General features: G+C 38.5%; 2 protein-coding genes across 5 annotated transcripts in view; both read right to left on the bottom strand.

Annotated features, from left to right (window-relative positions):
- Positions 1 to 5,433: 5,433 nt before the first annotated feature.
- On the bottom strand, positions 5,434 to 8,688 carry dleu7 (deleted in lymphocytic leukemia 7). Its single transcript, XM_017698983.2, has 2 exons — positions 8,067 to 8,688; positions 5,434 to 7,985 (listed from the first exon to the last, which is right to left on the bottom strand). Exons 1-2 carry the CDS (start codon positions 8,340 to 8,342, stop codon positions 7,779 to 7,781), a joined length of 483 nt encoding a protein of 160 aa, XP_017554472.1. The 5' UTR covers positions 8,343 to 8,688; the 3' UTR covers positions 5,434 to 7,778.
- Positions 8,689 to 11,834: 3,146 nt separating this feature from the next.
- The window catches only part of agpat3 (1-acylglycerol-3-phosphate O-acyltransferase 3), a 32,007-nt gene continuing 27,221 nt past the window's right edge, over positions 11,835 to 16,620 (bottom strand). For all 4 annotated transcript variants that reach the window (XM_017699032.2, XM_017699031.2, XM_017699033.2 and 1 more), the window contains exons 8-10: positions 16,500 to 16,575; positions 14,984 to 15,182; positions 11,835 to 14,752 (exon numbers count right to left, since the gene is read on the bottom strand). In XM_017699032.2, coding sequence (XP_017554521.1) covers positions 14,661 to 14,752; positions 14,984 to 15,182; positions 16,500 to 16,575 — 367 coding nt within the window. In that variant the 3' untranslated portion in view covers positions 11,835 to 14,660. The remainder of the gene's footprint in view (positions 14,753 to 14,983; positions 15,183 to 16,499; positions 16,576 to 16,620) is intronic.

The raw sequence follows: 16,620 nt of genomic DNA, 5'->3' as shown, positions 1-16,620 counted from the left end.
AGTAAATATGCTTTGAAAAGTGAGATCTCCAAACAGGCAGAGTATGATTAATGGAAATTTAACATTCTCATGCATATTAGGAATCATTATTCCCAAGACAGGACTGTCACAAATATTGCTTTAAATATATCAAACAAATTTACACGTCTTCATTAGCTTTGCTCAAATAAACCTTCCTGTGTTTCATATGTTAAAATGTTTCCACATTAAAACATTTTGAAAAGTATGCAAAAACTTTTGACAGGCCGTGTACAAGTATGTGAGTGAGAGAAGAAGGAGAGAGAGACAGATAGAAGGACAGAAAGAGTGAAAGATGGACAGAGAAGGAGTCAATAATTATACAAAAAGAAAGAAAGAAAGAAATAAAGAATGCAATAAAGAGTAAAAAAGAGTGAGAGAATTTAGGCAGAAAGAGAGACAGAGAAGAGAGTAACAGAAAAAGAATAAGGAGAGAGACACAGAGGAAGGAGAGACAAAGAAAGATAGAAAGAACTAAAGATGTACAGTGAAGAATAGAGGGAGAGACAAAGAGAATACAACAAGAGACAGAAAGGCAGAAAAAAGAAAGCATAAGAGAGAAAAGAAGATAGATAAAGTGAGACAAAGGCAGAGAGAGTGAAAGTGAGAAGAGATGAGAAATTCCAGAAAGAACGTGCAAATGAGAGAAAGAGAAGAAAGCGAGAAGAAGAGAGATAGAGTGAAGGAAAAGGAGTGACAGAGGGCGAGAGAGAGAGTGAGAGTGAGGAGAGTGAGAGATAAAGAAAAAAGGCAAAAAGAATGAGAGAAGAAGGGGAAGGGGACAAAAGGAAAGAGGGGGAACAGAGAAATGGCGTGGAGCTGATCCCCTGCAACGCTCATTCCCGCCCCCAGTGTCCCACCCACACGATGCACTCATCTCTTGACTCACCCGTCTGCGTCTGGCCTTTGCCAGGTCACAGGAAGTGACACAACGGGCCAATCATCCGCCCTGCCAGACGCCGTCTGGAGTCGACACTGTTACCCCACATTGGGCTGCCGTCGCCCAAACCCACAGCAGCATCGAGGCCGGGGGTCACCGAGTTCATCCCATTACATGCGTGCTGTATGGAGGCTAAACGGCGGCCCTCAGAGACACAGAGATCAGGACACTCTAATAGAAGCACTATTCCAAAATCAGCACCGTAGTGTGAAAGTACACCATACTCAGTTATACAGTGTTCTTCAGAGAGAACCCATAGAAGAATCACTTCAGTACATTCCATTTGTTGGTTCTTTAAAGAACTATTTTTGCAAATGAAAAGTGTGAGTGTGAAGAATCTTTTGAAAGTTTGAAGAATCTCTACACAAAGGTTATACACCAATCAAACGGATTCCTGGAACTTAAATCCAAACAAGTCAGGTACATTCAGTATTTATCAGTGCACAATTCAAAAATTTGGAACCACAATTTTCAATCAGACCAATGCAGGGTGCCTCCTGCTCAATGACTGCTGGGATAGGCTCCAGCTTCCCCCGCAACCCAGAAGGGTAAGCGGCTTAGAAAATGTGTGTGTGTGTGTGCTTGTGTGTTTTCAATCATATGAAATTTGGTTGCAGATACACGTTGAGACATTAATAAACAGGTTACAACCAATTAGAAATAGGCAGTAAGTAATTAAATTTTAGTCCAGAATGTCCAGAATGATGAACATAGCATCAATGTTGTAACATCTACAAACAACTTTTGTTGTCCATTTTATAACTTTACAATCTATAATGTATTACTGTAAAATTAACAACCATTTTAAACAATGTAACGTAATACCAATCTTCACAGCTAGCGTGTTTGTTGCACAGAGCACATAAGCACCAGTAACACTGAGAAGCTCTGGGAGGGTGTGGTTTGTCCTCATGAAACACTGGGGTCAAACTCACACAAGCTCTATGATCAGCTGTGGTGTTTTTGAACAGAATGACAAAAGATCTGCATGTACAGACAAAAGCATCCTCATTTATTTTCTACTAGAGGCCCTCATTACAGCAGGCAAACCACCGCCACTTCAGCTAAGTGAGGAGACATACAGCAATCACTATTTAGTGCAACTACTTTTGTCTTAAGCTGATGTTTGCTTCTTTGGCCACAACAAAGGGATGACAAAGCCATACCGGTCAGTGGGGAATCTAATTGCGAGAGGAGCCATTTAAAAAAAAAAGGAGTCACGGTTTGTAGGAAAAATGCTGAAACCAGTACTTTATAATATAATTTCTATGCAAATTATAACAGGCACACATTAATGATGGGCCACAGTCCTCACTGTTGACTTTTTTTGAGGAAAGACTAAAACAATTATGCATTTTTGCTTGGGAAAACTGAAAGATATACTGTATGTGTCTAGGTATCCCCTTCTACTTAGTGAGTTCAGCTACTCAGTACGTAATTTCCATACACTCTCAGAAATAAAGGTACTAAACTGTCATTGGGGTGGTGCCTTCAAGGGACATCTCAGGAGCTTTAGTCAGAGATTATAATTGTACTGTAATCCATTGCATTTGTATTTTCTAAATTATGCTGACTCCACACACCCTGTCTCATCTCCAGGCTTTTTACTTTATTGCTCTCTTTTAAAACATTATGCTATAAAAAAAGATACAAATACGTACTTTTAACCTGGAAAAAGTTAAATTTAAGGTACACAATTTAACATTAAAACCACTGTTGTACCTTAATGAACAAAAAATGTACCTGCACAGAATCTTTCATCTTTCAATTCTAACTGTAGAAAACCATTGCTAGAAAGAATGGGACGCAGCCACAGAAGCCTAAGGTTACCATTTCCAATTCCACTCCCATCTAGAGGAGCATAAAGTCCCTCAGCATCGGGCAGCAATGGAACCGCATTCTCTAGAGTGATGGTGCTCCATCCACTGTGTTATAGATGAGTTACGAAGTGATGATCCAGAACCAATCATCCAGTATCTGCTCCTGACCTCACTAATGCACTTCTGACTAAATGCAATCAAATCCCCACAGTACATGTTCCAACATCCAGTGTAAAGCCTTCCCAGAAGAGCAGAGGCTGTTACTGCAGCAAATCTTCTGTTAATACCTTTGATTTGAGACGTTGGATCAGCAGGTGTCCACACATCTTTGGACATATAGTGTATTTGTGAATCTGGGCACATATGTTGCCAATCTTTGAAGCCAGTGTTTAGGGAGCCCGCGCACATTGCCGAGTGTTCCTTTACTTTAAAGCTCCTGATCTAACTTAGGTGATCAATATCAATCAATCAAATGGTGGGTGTAAGAGCGAGGATTATAAGCATGTGCAGTGCGTGATATTTCTAGGTTGAAAGCCATTAGTGTGGAGGTCTCCAAAAACGACTTCAATCGGGGCTGTAGAGCTTCTCACTGGTGAGAATCTGTGTATGCGGCGCCCTCTACTGACTGACATCGGAATCGCTCGAGAACTGTCACTCAATCAGTCACAGCTCGTATTTACCTACAGCAGCCTTTACTAACGTGTTACTCATTGCACAGTGTCGAGTCGTATAAAATGAAATAAATGACGAATAATGAACTAGTGAAATAATGTTAGTAACGCCTATAAAGCTAATGCAACAACAAAGCACGTGATCCGTTCTAGAAAAACTTACCGAGTCAGAATTGTTCACAGTGGTGCTGGTGGGAACCAGACGTCTGAAGAGTTTAATACTTGTAAAAGCTCCCTCACAGAAAGTTATTACATGAAATAGTAAAGGATCTGTTGACTGACACCCAACACATCGTTTTACCATAGTTTTGAAGTCCGGTTTCTGGTCTGAAACGCATATTTATATCCATGCATGGCGGAGAGACACATGCAGGGCGTTATAAGGCAAAATAGATCCAAAAGAAAGCGTATTTGTTGGCCCCACCACTAAATACAGACTGTCCAATCCTAGCTTAGCAGCTGTAGCTGGGCCTGGTCACCTCTGACAAGCTTTCAGAAGTGAACAATACAGCCATAAGAGTTTGGAGTGAGATTCATAAAATATTCAAAATGAAACTAAATAATGAAACTAAAATTCATTCAAAGTCAGACAAAAGTTGTCTAAAGTGTAAAAACTATATCAGAATAACTTGAATAAAAAAAAAAGATCATTAATTCCAAGTTTTTAGAGACAGTACATTCTTAGAAATGAGCGTTTTTTAAATGGTGTTGGTCTAAAGTGTAAAAACTACAACAGAATAACTCACTGTAGTTTTTCTTTTGATGTTTATAGGCCTACCTATGGAAAAAGCTAGTCATCACTTTGGGTACAAAACCTGGTGTCTCCAAAATAGTCATTTTAAGGGTGAATGAAAAAACTTTCTAAATGCTTAATGGAAGTAAATGCAACAAGATTCTTTCCAAATAATTTTTTATATTGGAATTTCTATTATAAAATTTTAACAGACCATGAGGGGCAACTGGACAAAAAAACGTCAAAAATGTTTTGGCTCAAAAAGCAACAAACTATTTTTGTAATTTGACTCATATTTTACAAAAGGTGCCTCTACTGTCACTCAGGTACAGGGTTTGCGTGCTTTGTCCACCGCTGCTTATTCATGCCCACCAGAAGTGGTCAGTAACTAATTACATTTACTCAGTTAATGTTAGAAGTAAGGTTTTGTGCATGATTTGTACTTAGAGCTTGATAATACTTTTAATATATAAGTTGAAATGTAAGGAGAGGAATCCACTTTTGACTCATTACAAGAAAAAAAAGACAAAATTATGCTTTTTTTGGAAACTCTTACATCATTATAGGTTTAGGTGGCTCCTCTGCCACAGAAACACATGTATCTAGAGTGCAGTAGTGCACACTATTCATTATATATATATATATATATATATATATATATATATATATATATATACACTTTGTTTTCAGGAGTGTTGTCTCCTTGAGACTAACACCAAAAATTCTTCGACAGCTGTATTTGGCAAATAAAGATTCTGTTGTGGGGATGCAGTTTACAGTGGTTTTATCTCATATTTCTACTGGGTTTTTCCTTCACTGTCTACTTATATTTCTGCTTTGTATTTCCCGCCTGTCCAAAAAAAAGCCTCTCGATTTTGTCAATTGTTATTTTTCTGTATCATTTGAACCTTGTTGCTGTTTTTCACAATGCGTGAAAATTTTATTATGAATGGACCATTAGAAATACTCTAAAATCATTTGGAATAAAAGCCAGTAGAAAGCTAGCCAGTTTTGCTTCTACTGTAAAATTACTATTTTGGAGGTATGTAGTACATAGGATACATAGTTTGGTTTCAGTTACCAAAAATGTAGACTAATTATGCCATGAGTTGGTTTGTCTTCTTGAGTCTTCAACTTTCCTTCATAAGTTGGTTTGTAGTGACATCTAGTGACCATAAATGGCTACAACCTCACTAGTGCAACACAACACAGATAACCACCAAACACTGGAATGAGGAATGCAAATTTTATAAAGGAAATGCCCCAAAGAGTGGAGCATGTTATTCATCATTTAATAGCTTTATGTTTACCAACCAAATGAGATATTGTATAAAACATCTCAAAATACATTTGGTCTAGTTTATAATATCATAGTCTATACTGTACAATTTATCATTGAATAAAATAAAGATCATTAATTCCAAGTTTTTAGAGATAGTACATTCTTAGAAATGAATGGTTTTTAAATGGTGTTGGTCTGGAAATACAATGGTAGTCATAAAACACTTTACATGGAGGTTCTTCAAACTTCAAAAGTTTCTTCAAACTCACATTTTTCATTTACAAAAATGATTCTTTAAACAAACCAATTCATGTAACAAAGCCCAGCATTCTGCTTACGGTAATCTAGGAAAAACTGAAATGAAAGCATTTCTATCCTGATGGGATCTTGCATCACACCAATGCTCACTGTCTCACAAGTCACGAGTCGTCTCTGAACAAACATGAAAACAATACAAACCATTTACTATTGCCCTTTCATACAGCAAAACACAAGCCAAACAAATACAGCATGAGGTATTCATTGGAGTCTACAGAGCTGACAGTGTTTTCTACTGCCAATAATTTCTCAGTTAACTCGGGAACCTCATGTGTTGAAGAACCTGCTTTGACATAGTTTGAATCCTTCATTTATTAAACTGTTTAGATTATTTTGAATAAACAAAACTAAGTAAACAAACAAGATCAATTCTACAGAAAAACTAATCCATGACCAGTAATGTGAAACACCTTCAATAAATACAATCAGAATCAAAATAATCCCACTTAATGTAACTTAAATAACCCCATCCCATGATATTTAATCCATTACCATGGCTAGTTTTATAAACACAGATAAAATGAGGATCCCAAATGTGAGATTAAGCATGGAGAGACTTAGCCAATCAGATTTCTTTACAATGCAGTTCATAGAAACCAGAGGCTCTGATATATGGGCAGTGTAAATACAGCCACTTTATTTACTATACAAAAGAAAAATAACCTCCACATGTCTTGAGTTTTATATGTCATGATGGTATGGGTAAAATGGTTGAAAAAACAGAAAAAATAAAACTTTTCTCTGAAGTCTATTTTTGGTGTGATCTCATGATTTCAAAAACAATGTCTCTGACTTCAGGCAACATATTCGCAAACATTCAGTATAACTTTCTGCGAGCTTTCAGAGGCGTCAAGTGCTCTTGACGTCTGGTTCCTATAAACTCTGCAGTGAACAATTCTGACTTGGTACGTTTCTCTAGAATAGAACATTTCACATCAGACCATTGTGATTGACTTTTTTACATCATAACAATCGCCATCTAAGCCTAGTGCCATCTAAGTCTAGCCAAAAGAACCCTTGATAATTGTTACAGATAGTTTGGGGCCAGGCTCATACCGTCAAGGAGTGTGTTGGTATGGTAGAAAAACCAGTCCCAATTTGTCTAATGCGTCTTATAAAAGAAGTCACAAACTTTCTCTGGAACGTGGTTCGCCATCTGTTTAGGCGCTGCCCATTAAAACAACTGAGTCAGATAAAAGACATTCGCTTTGCTCTGTCAGCTACTGAACCTGTTACACCTGTAGAGCTGCCCAGTAAGGTTAAAGGCACTACAAGTATGTTTGACATTTTGCAGATACAGACAGAAAATAGGAATATGATACCATACTTTCTGTTAAAACAGGCCTGGGCTAAATGTGAAGAGGAGAACAGAGTGTAGATGTGAAAAGCCAATTCTCTCGAAGTCTTTCGAAAACAGACAGAAAGGTTTTGTAGGAAAAATGTTAAATACTATTATGAATCACAACTTATAGGAAAATTGTGGCTGCAGCGAAGAACTGAGCGATATGGCACTAATGCAGTGTCACAGTACTCACAATATTTGTTTTCCAGATACAAAATAAGGTGCGATATATATCTTATCTGGTGTACGTTGGAGTAGATTCAGGTTTAAAAATACTATCAAAAACTCTGAATAGGCCTCCATTGATTTCTATTCAACATTTCACACAGGCCAACCTGCCCTGAATCTAATTAAACGGGAATTTAGGTTCCCTTTGTAGTCAAACATGAAGTTGTTTTTAATTGCTGACAATATCTACGATATTGTGAGATATTGTGAGATAATTTCACTCAACAACCATATATAACTTGGTCATGTCGCCCAGCTCTACAGTTCAGCGCCAAAAACGAGTCTTGACAGGCTTGAGGTAGTTTGGAGTTTGTCAGTTAAGTTAATCAAACCCCGGTATCCTGAACTAGCTCCGGGTTTACTAACCCAGCAAAACAAACGACAGACGGTCCGCGCAGAGCCGGTGAAGCCCACTCCGCCTTTAGTTCACATGTCTGAAAATGTGGTAGAGATGCCCACCAGTCTCCGGACAGCCCCCAGGGCCGATAAACTGTTCTCCTCTCTTAGAGCAGAAAGCAAATTGTCCACAATGAGCTGAAGACAGACTCTCAGCTCCCTCAGGTCCCTGTCGGACTGACAGCCCGCCTCGCTGATCGCCATTCTCAGACAGATGTTCCTCAGGTCGACGCTGTCCTGAGAAAGAGAGACAGAAGTGGACGAAGTGGACTTTAAACAGGCTGATAAGCTAAACGCAAGACTTTTCGAGCCCCTCACCTTGTGACGGAGGAGAAAACTTCCCAGGTCTTCTGACAGAGGTCTCAGCAAGTCTTGCTCTATCGATATTATCTGCGATAGTATTTCGACTAGTCGTGAGAACTGGCTTTCTCTCGCCCTCTCGGCGACGGTCTGGGGTTTATAACGGAGAGACTTTGTTCTGCTCCCCGAATCATCTGAAGACACCTCAGCGCTGCTCCTCGCCGTTCTGCTCCCATTCAGCTCGTGAAGAACCTTCAGAGCCTCCAGCTGGTGTCTCAGCGAGTGGTTCCCCATCTTCACCTGTAACGTTACGCCTGAAGCGCCTTTAGTGCGAAAACGTTAAAACGACGCGTCATCTTTGCTTGTTTTATTCCCACGTTTTTCGCTTAATGCGCAGAAAGAAAGTCCCCATCAAGTGCTTCAGCCGGTTTTGTCCTCCCTCGACTTCCCCATCGCGTGGTGTTTGGGAACATACAAGCATTGCATATAGAAAGTCTCCTGGTCTGCACTGCTGCGGCGCGTTCACTTCACATGACCGGATGTCAAGGGTCAGAGAGGCTCACTTAAGAAGTCCATGACTCTTGAAATTTAGTCAAGATCGAAGCCCGTTTCTACTACTGCGAAAAATATATATAGCCATTAAGTAAGTCATAAAAATGATAAGTTTTAGTATCATAATTATGACGCAACATCTCATAATTATGACCTAGCACCTCAATAATGACTGACGTGGAATCTCATGATTATGAAACAGTTTTCTGAGTGTTATTATTAGGAGAAACTTCATTATTATGAGATGCTGATAGTATCATGTTTATGCCATAGCAAGTCATGATAATGAGATGCTAGGTCATAATTATGAAATACTAAGTCATAATTAATGGCTGACTTGGTATCTAAATAATGATGAGACAATTTTCTGAGATAGTGATTATTATGAGATATGAAGCCATACTTATTAAACGTTCTCAGTATTATGAGGTACTGATAGTTTGTTGTTTATGCCATAGCAAGTCATAATAATGAGATAGTATTTCATAATTATGACATAGCAAGTCATAATTAATGACTGACTTGGTATGTCAAAATTATTAGAGAATTCTCTCACTGTAGTAATTATTATGAGATATTAAGCCATAATTATGACAGACCTCGTTTTTACAATATACGGGTCATATGTGTGCCATAACAAGTCATAATAATGACATACTAAATCATAATGATGAAAAACATTTTCAACTAAATGGCTGTAAATTTTTCTCCAGTGGCTGAAATTGGCTTCTATAAGATTGTCCTAATCCAGCACAACCTTAAACAAAACCAGCAACATGCTAGTGCACATAAATAGTAAGCAGTATCTACAACCCCAATTCCAATGAAGTTGGGACGTTGTGTAAAACATAAATAAAAACAGAAAACGATGCAAATCCTTTTCAACCTATATTCAATTAAATACACTACAAAGACAAGATATTTAATGTTCAAATGGATAAACTTTATTGTTTTTTGCAAATATTCACTAATTTTGAATTTGATGCCTGCAACACATTCCAAAGAAGTTGGGACAGGGGCAACAAAAGACTGGGAAAGTTGAGGAATGTTTAAAAAACACCTGTTTGGAACATTCCACAGGTGAACAGGTTAATTGGAAACAGGTGAGTGTCATGATTGAGTATAAAGGGAACATCCCTGAAAGGCTCAGTCGTTCACAAGCAAGGATGGGGCGAGGTTCACCACTTTGTGAACAACTGCGTGAGCAAACAGTCCAACAGTTTCTCAACGTGCAATAGCAAGGAATTTAGGGATTTCATCATCTACAGTCCATAATCAAAAAAGATTCAGAGAATCTGGAGAAATCTCTGCAAGTAAGCGGCAAGGCAGAAAACCAACATTGAATGCCTGTGACCTTCAATCCCTCAGAGGTCACTGCATTAAAAACATCATTCTGTAACAGATATTATCACATGGGCTCAGGAACACTTCAGAAAACCATTGTCAGTGAACTCAGTTCGTTGCTCCATCTACAAGTGCAAGTTAAATTCTGCCATGCAAAAATGTGAAGACACCATTAATGCTGAAAGGTACATACAGGTTTTGGAGCAACATATGCTGCCATCTAAGCGATGTCTCTTTTCAGGGACATCCCTGCTTATTTCAGCAAGACAATGCCAAGCCACATTCTGCACGTGTTACAACAGCGTGGCTGCGTAGTAAAAGAGTGGGGTACTAGATTGGCCTGCCTGCAATCCAGACCTTTCTCCCATTGAAAATGTGTGGCGCGTTATGAAGCGCAAAATACGACAACAGAGACCCCGGACTGTTGAGCAGCTGAAGTTGTACATCAAGCAAGAACGGGAAAGTTATTACAATTAGTGTCCTCAGTTCCCAAACGCTTATTGAGTGTTGTTAAAAGGAAAGGTGATGTAACACAGTGGTAAACATGCCCCTGACCCTACTTCTTTGGAACATGTTGCAGGCATCAAATTCAAAATGAATGAATATTTGCAAAAAACAAAGTTTATCCGTTTGAACATTAAATATCATTTTTGTAGTGTATTCAATTGAATATAGGTTGAAAAGGATTTGCAAATCATCGTATTCTGTTTTTATTTATGTTTAACACAACATCCCAACTTCATTGGAATTGGGGTTGTAGTGCCCCACATCTAAATGTATGACAAAGGACGAGGCACAGTTAAAGGTTGAGGCAGCACGTATCCAGCTGGGCTTCAGACTTGAGTCCGATTAAGAAGAGATATATCAATAATATCAGTACTGTATTGATGTATCAACTATAAAGTCTATGGCGTGATTCTACTGATCTTGTGCATCCACAGTAATTAATCAGTTATTGCGAAACTAAAAGTTTGTGTACTTTTTAGGGAACATTTCAAAAATAATGTTTTATCGGTAAAGTTTGAAGTGGTTTGAAGAAGAAACTGAAAAAAGTCAGTATTGTTTATAGTGGTGCTGATAGGAGCCAAACATCAAAATAGTTAAATGCCTATAAGAGCTCCATCACAGAAAGTTATTCCATGAAATATTTTCAAATATACTGTGTGAGATCAGGCCTAACCATTCTTAAGAACGAAGTTCTTCTTAAAACCTAGTTAAGCAGATTTCACAAAGATTCTGACATTCACCAGTGTTTTCTTATTTGGGATCTTAGACTCTATGCACATTTAAAAGCACAAAAGTGTGAACAATTTTGCAGTTTAAGAACATGTCATGAATCTAATTGACAATTTCTTAGGACTTTTCAAAGAATAAATTTAAGAAAAAAAAACGTAGGAAGACATTGATGAATGAGGCCCAATGTTTTCCAGTAAAGTTTTGACCTAAAATGTATTTTTAAAAACACATCAGTAATGAAAGGGTGTATGCAGGATGCTGTGAGGCAAAATAGAAAGGATTTTTTATTTTTTAACCAAGTGTAGGTTCACTGGTGGTTTTGGGTAGCAAATAAAATTGCTATATTTGTGTTGTTGACATTGTGATCCCTGGTTCCTATCACTGCCACTGAAATTTGAGTCAGCAAGTTTCTCTACAATTTCACATCAAAATACTTCTGAATACACATCTGAATAACTCTTTAAATCTCAACTGTATTATGCAGAAATTTGGAAAAATTGGTGGAATTCCCCTTCCACTACTTCAAGTTTGGATTGCTTTCTCACTGGCTGGAAGCAGCAAAATATTTTTAAACCAGTTATCCTAACTATGGTAAAATAACGTGGCAGAAGAGTGACACCCAGATATTTGGAGAATGAAAAACAACAATTCCTATCACATACTGAATTCTTTAATTGATTTGGTAGATAATACAAAAGGGGGAAATGCTGATTTTAATGGACTATATTAATTCAATATTTATATGCAGTCTTCATTAACATACTAAGCCTTGCCTAGAACAGAATGTCTCGAGTGTCTCTCTCTCTCTCTCTCTCTCTCTCTCTCTCACACACACACACACACACAAAATTCAAATCCCAGTGTGAGAACCACTCCTTCTTATAAAATGTGGTTAAATGTGTTTTCTGTCCTACACAAATCTTAAACTCTACTCATCAGGGTGTGTGCTGATGGTAAAGTATCTGATTCTGGGTCAGAGTTGCTTGTAAGCATACAGTAAGAGAATTCAGTCAAAAGGGGAACATGACCCAAAATCAGCGCAATGGAGCCCAGGACACAAAGCAACTGAGTAAAAAAAAAAGAAATCAGTGCTTTAAAAACAAAGGATCTTTAGTTTGTCTCTCTACACTGCACTCTAGCTCCACTATGTCAAACGATGCTTTGGGAAAAAAAACAAGCTAATTATAGCATCTCTTTGCAAACACACAAAATCAGACAAGACAAATGATTATTCTTATGGGCCTGATATCCCATGCATTTCTAAAATGATCAACTTTGACCTTAGTGGTCAACCATACCCCTCACTCTTGGGTACATTTGCATCATATAAGCTTTGTACAGATTTTCATCATGAAAGACACCTGTGCAAATTACATGTACAGCAGCAGATACGCCACACACTGATCTTTACAACATAGTCGACTACACATGAATCTATCTGCATGAAACCTCCACAATGCAAATGCTCCCATTAGCCTGTGAGACTTATACACATCCATCTGCTTAGAGGTTAAAGGGCTCTCTACATGCACACACCCCAAAAAAAAGCTGCACTATTCTGTTAAGGCTTGCATGGATCCGGGCAGTAGAAAACAAGTTAATGAGCTAGCAGGCTAACTGGTTCTATTTAAAGTGGGCTGAAGATGAACTCGACTAATTTTGAGCATTCCTTAAACTGAACCAAACAATTAGTGCACTAACAAACAAACCCCAAGTATAGCCATCTGTAATGTTTTTAAAAACACTCATTGCAGTAAAAACCATGCTAAATTGACAAGAAATATGCTTTTGGACAGTTACATTACAAGAATGTGAAAATGCTAATTTATTGCTATGTGTTTGGATTCTGTGTGTTTCTGGTGGGAGTGTGATGGATTGATAGATCACTACAGTGACATTTTAATATTCCCCTGCCAATCCTCCAATAAATTACACTGCTATTGCTAAACGCTTATAGGAAACAGTTACTGGAGAACTGTCAACATCCAGGAGGAATTCCTGAAATTTATTTACAACTCAAACTCAAAAAAATGTTGATCATCCAGTGATTCACATTCACATATGCTACACAGCCATTTGTCACAGTGAGTAACCTACAGAAATGAAATGGAACTGAACTGAATTGAAGTTAATCTTATGCATCTTTCTTCTTGGTCCATTTATCCCCTCAACCACCCTCTTTCAGTCTCTGTAAACTGCTGTAATGTTTTAGAGAACACTTTAAAATTGGATACCATGGTCTGCTCTGCTAATTTCAAGTCATTACTCTTTACCTTCCATGCATGTTTTATTACATATGAAATGCTTAAGCATCCTTATACAGGCAGTCTCATCATAAATAATTTTTGTAGTTTTGGTAGACCCAGACCCAAGTATGAATTTTTTTTATTATTTAGTGATTTTACTAAATTTATATGAAATGAGAACCGTCCCTTCTGCTACGTTGTATTACACTACTGACAATGCAATAAATCGGGAAAGAAATGACACATGGAACAAGACTCACTTGCCACTGGAGAGCCCCCTACTCACTACATTCATTTGCTTCAACCCTGTTTGTTAATTATCAACTCTGCTGTTAATCTTTACCAGTCAAGTCGTACCAACCTAGTCAGTAACAAACAGATACAAAGGTCACGTAAATTCAGTCTGAACTATGATGCGGTGGGCTGGCTGTCACCTGTGCTTTGCTGGCCTGGACGAGATGGCCCATTCCTACCACACAATCTGTATTAATGTCAAAATATTCTCGAGTTCTAGGTTGTAGCTTTGAGTTAAACGTTTGACAGAAACTCGGACACGAAAGACAGGGACATCACGTTAACGGCATCTCTAGAAGTCCATAACAGCTAGAGAGTGGACGGCGGGTGGGACAGCTGCTGCAGAGCCGTGCAGAAGGAACCACTGTCTGGACATAGCAGAAGGGCAGTGGAATATACAGAGTGACAGGAAGGAGGTTAAGCATCTGGGACTTGGGGTTGGGAGGTGTCCAGCTAGGGGAAGTGGCTTAAATAGAAAACCTCACACTACGTGGCTGTGTAGAGACCCCTGAGGACTGTTGGGTCTTAAGCTAGTGAGAAGGACAAAGTCTAGGAATAGGAGGAGCAGGCCGTCAATCACCCTTTCAGTGTTGTCAGCCTCAGAGTACCCTCTAGGTAACTGAGGGAGATGAGTATCACTGATGATCTCACATTTGTATTGTTTTCTTTTCACATTTTGTTCATTTTACAACAACTGCCAAAATTGATAAGTATTATTCTAGTTTATAAAGTTACAATTAACTATTCCCCAAACCCCCACATGCTTTAATGCCATGTTGAGTTTTTTTTTCATTTTTTCCCCCCCATTCAGTTGTAATTATTACTTTTTTTTCTTTCTTTTTTATTAAAAAAAGGAGGATGACTGCACAGGTGGGCAACTCCATGTCTGAGCAGTGACGGCAAAGTGAGCAACACGGTGGCTGAACAGCGGAAAAAAGTTCTAATTCTCTTTTTTGGCTTCTGCGTTGCCGTAGCTGGAACCCGTTTTCTTCACCTCTGTTACACCAATGAGACGGCGCACAGCTACAGAGGCTATATAGATAGATAGACAGACAGATAGACAGAGAGGGTGGATGAATGTCATTAGCAAAATTGGCAAACTTATTATCAACTGTTAAGCAACTGTTAGCTAACTATTAGTCTGAATCTGTAGCTTTTCACAAGTCATGTTTGCTTGTTAATTCCAACAGTTCATAATATCAGTGACATCTACAATAGAAACAAATGATATCAAAACAATTGGAATTTCTTGAAGACACTGACCGAAAATGAGGAAAAGCATGAAGCCAATGATGAGGAGGGGGGAGCCGCTGACGAAGACATCCCAGGCAAACCTAATGAGCGGGGACAGAAGCAGCGTAGCCCAGAACAGGAAGTTGAGCAGAGTCCATAACCGACGCTTGGGTTTGATGGTGGGGCCGGGAAACTTGCCCTCTTTTTCATAGAATTCCTGCAGTGCATCCTACCAACAAACGGACAGGCTGGTATGAGATGGAGTGACTGACTAGTTCACATAAGCAAGCTAGAAAAGCCAGTGTCTTCGCTTCAGGATGTCTGTGGCTTTGAAGACATATTTACAAAACTGTTCAACCAGTTATTTGCCTACATAAAGTATACTGCAGTAACAGAAGACTTATTATACGTCACACCATATGAGGCTTATTGTATGTCACACCATAAGAGAGGATACCAATAAAACAATCTGTGGCAAACTTATATCACCCATGATCACTTGTGCTGCATGTTAGATTATACCATAAAGATTCTGCGACACTCCAAGAAAACCAGTAGTGAATAGCTGAATTTGCAATTTCAAGGCAGGGTGCTCTAGGTGAACTGGAGGCAAAGCTAGGCTAATAGGCAAGTGTGCTAACAATTCTGAGCCAAGTCATTTGACTGGACATTATCTTTTTCACTCAACTGCATGCACTCTAGTACACGCATGTACACAGCAGTTGTCACAAGTTGCATAACATAATTCAACATCACATAATCCAGCACAATATTTTACATGCGCATCACAGGAGCCAACACATTCCAAGATTGTGTACCAGAATGTATCACACTGTCACAACTTTGTTATAGGCTGTCTTTTGTTGCAAAGGTAGTAAAATGGCCAGTGACATTAAGCAATCTAAATAATAAATAAATAAATAAATAAATAAATAAAATTTAACTCCCAATAAATGTCTCTTATTTTTGTCTGTGATGGTATCATTGAAGCAAAAATGAGCAGAGTGTAAACCAGCCATCCACCAAAAAGCCAATATTCTCAATACTGAAACTATAGTGCTTGGGTCAGTGGTTCCTGTTCACAGGTAAAACACCTTTGCGTTTCACCTGCTTTAACATCCCTGATCCAGTTGCTGAAAGACTTGGTAATTAGCTCATGAGTTTGGATCACATGTGGTAGATGGAAAATGTGAAAACGTGCCTCGCACATGATCTCTAGGACTGCAATTGGGAACCCACGGTTTGCTGAATCCGTTTGTTAGCTCTGGTTTTTAACTTGAAAAACCAAAATCAAAATATTTGCCAAATTCAACTCCACTAAATGTAGAGAAAGTAACTGTATAAACTGAAAATCGTATACATTCACAAAAAATGGTTCCTTGTGCAAATATTTCATTAAGTTTAAAGAAATTACTTTTGCGTGTATATATGTGTACATGTATAACTAGATAAGTTAAAAACGAGGAGAGACATCAAGAGCCACTATTAGCTGATTGCAAATAGTTACAAATAGCAAGTCATGTTAGACATTAGACCGAATTCTAACCTTCTCCCTATAGAGGTTGTGAAGCCAGTCAGCACACTCCTTCTCATCATCAGGAATCTCTTCTACTGGGAAACGCCTTTAAGACAAAACAGAAAACACCAATCAGTGCAATGGACCATTA

This window comes from Pygocentrus nattereri, chromosome 12 (assembly GCF_015220715.1).
Source record: "Pygocentrus nattereri isolate fPygNat1 chromosome 12, fPygNat1.pri, whole genome shotgun sequence".
Classification (NCBI taxonomy): Eukaryota; Metazoa; Chordata; class Actinopteri; order Characiformes; family Serrasalmidae; genus Pygocentrus; species Pygocentrus nattereri.
This window is presented reverse-complemented; position numbering and strand designations above follow the sequence as displayed.

Bases quoted from the DNA above. Each gene is read 5' to 3' on its own strand.
- dleu7 (XM_017698983.2), bottom strand. From the start codon at position 8,342: ATGGGGAACCACTCGCTGAGACACCAGCTGGAGGCTCTGAAGGTTCTT. The intron at 7,986-8,066 runs GTGAGGGGCTCG...TCTCTTTCTCAG, and splicing joins GTTTTCTCCTCCGTCACAAG to GACAGCGTCGACCTGAGGAA.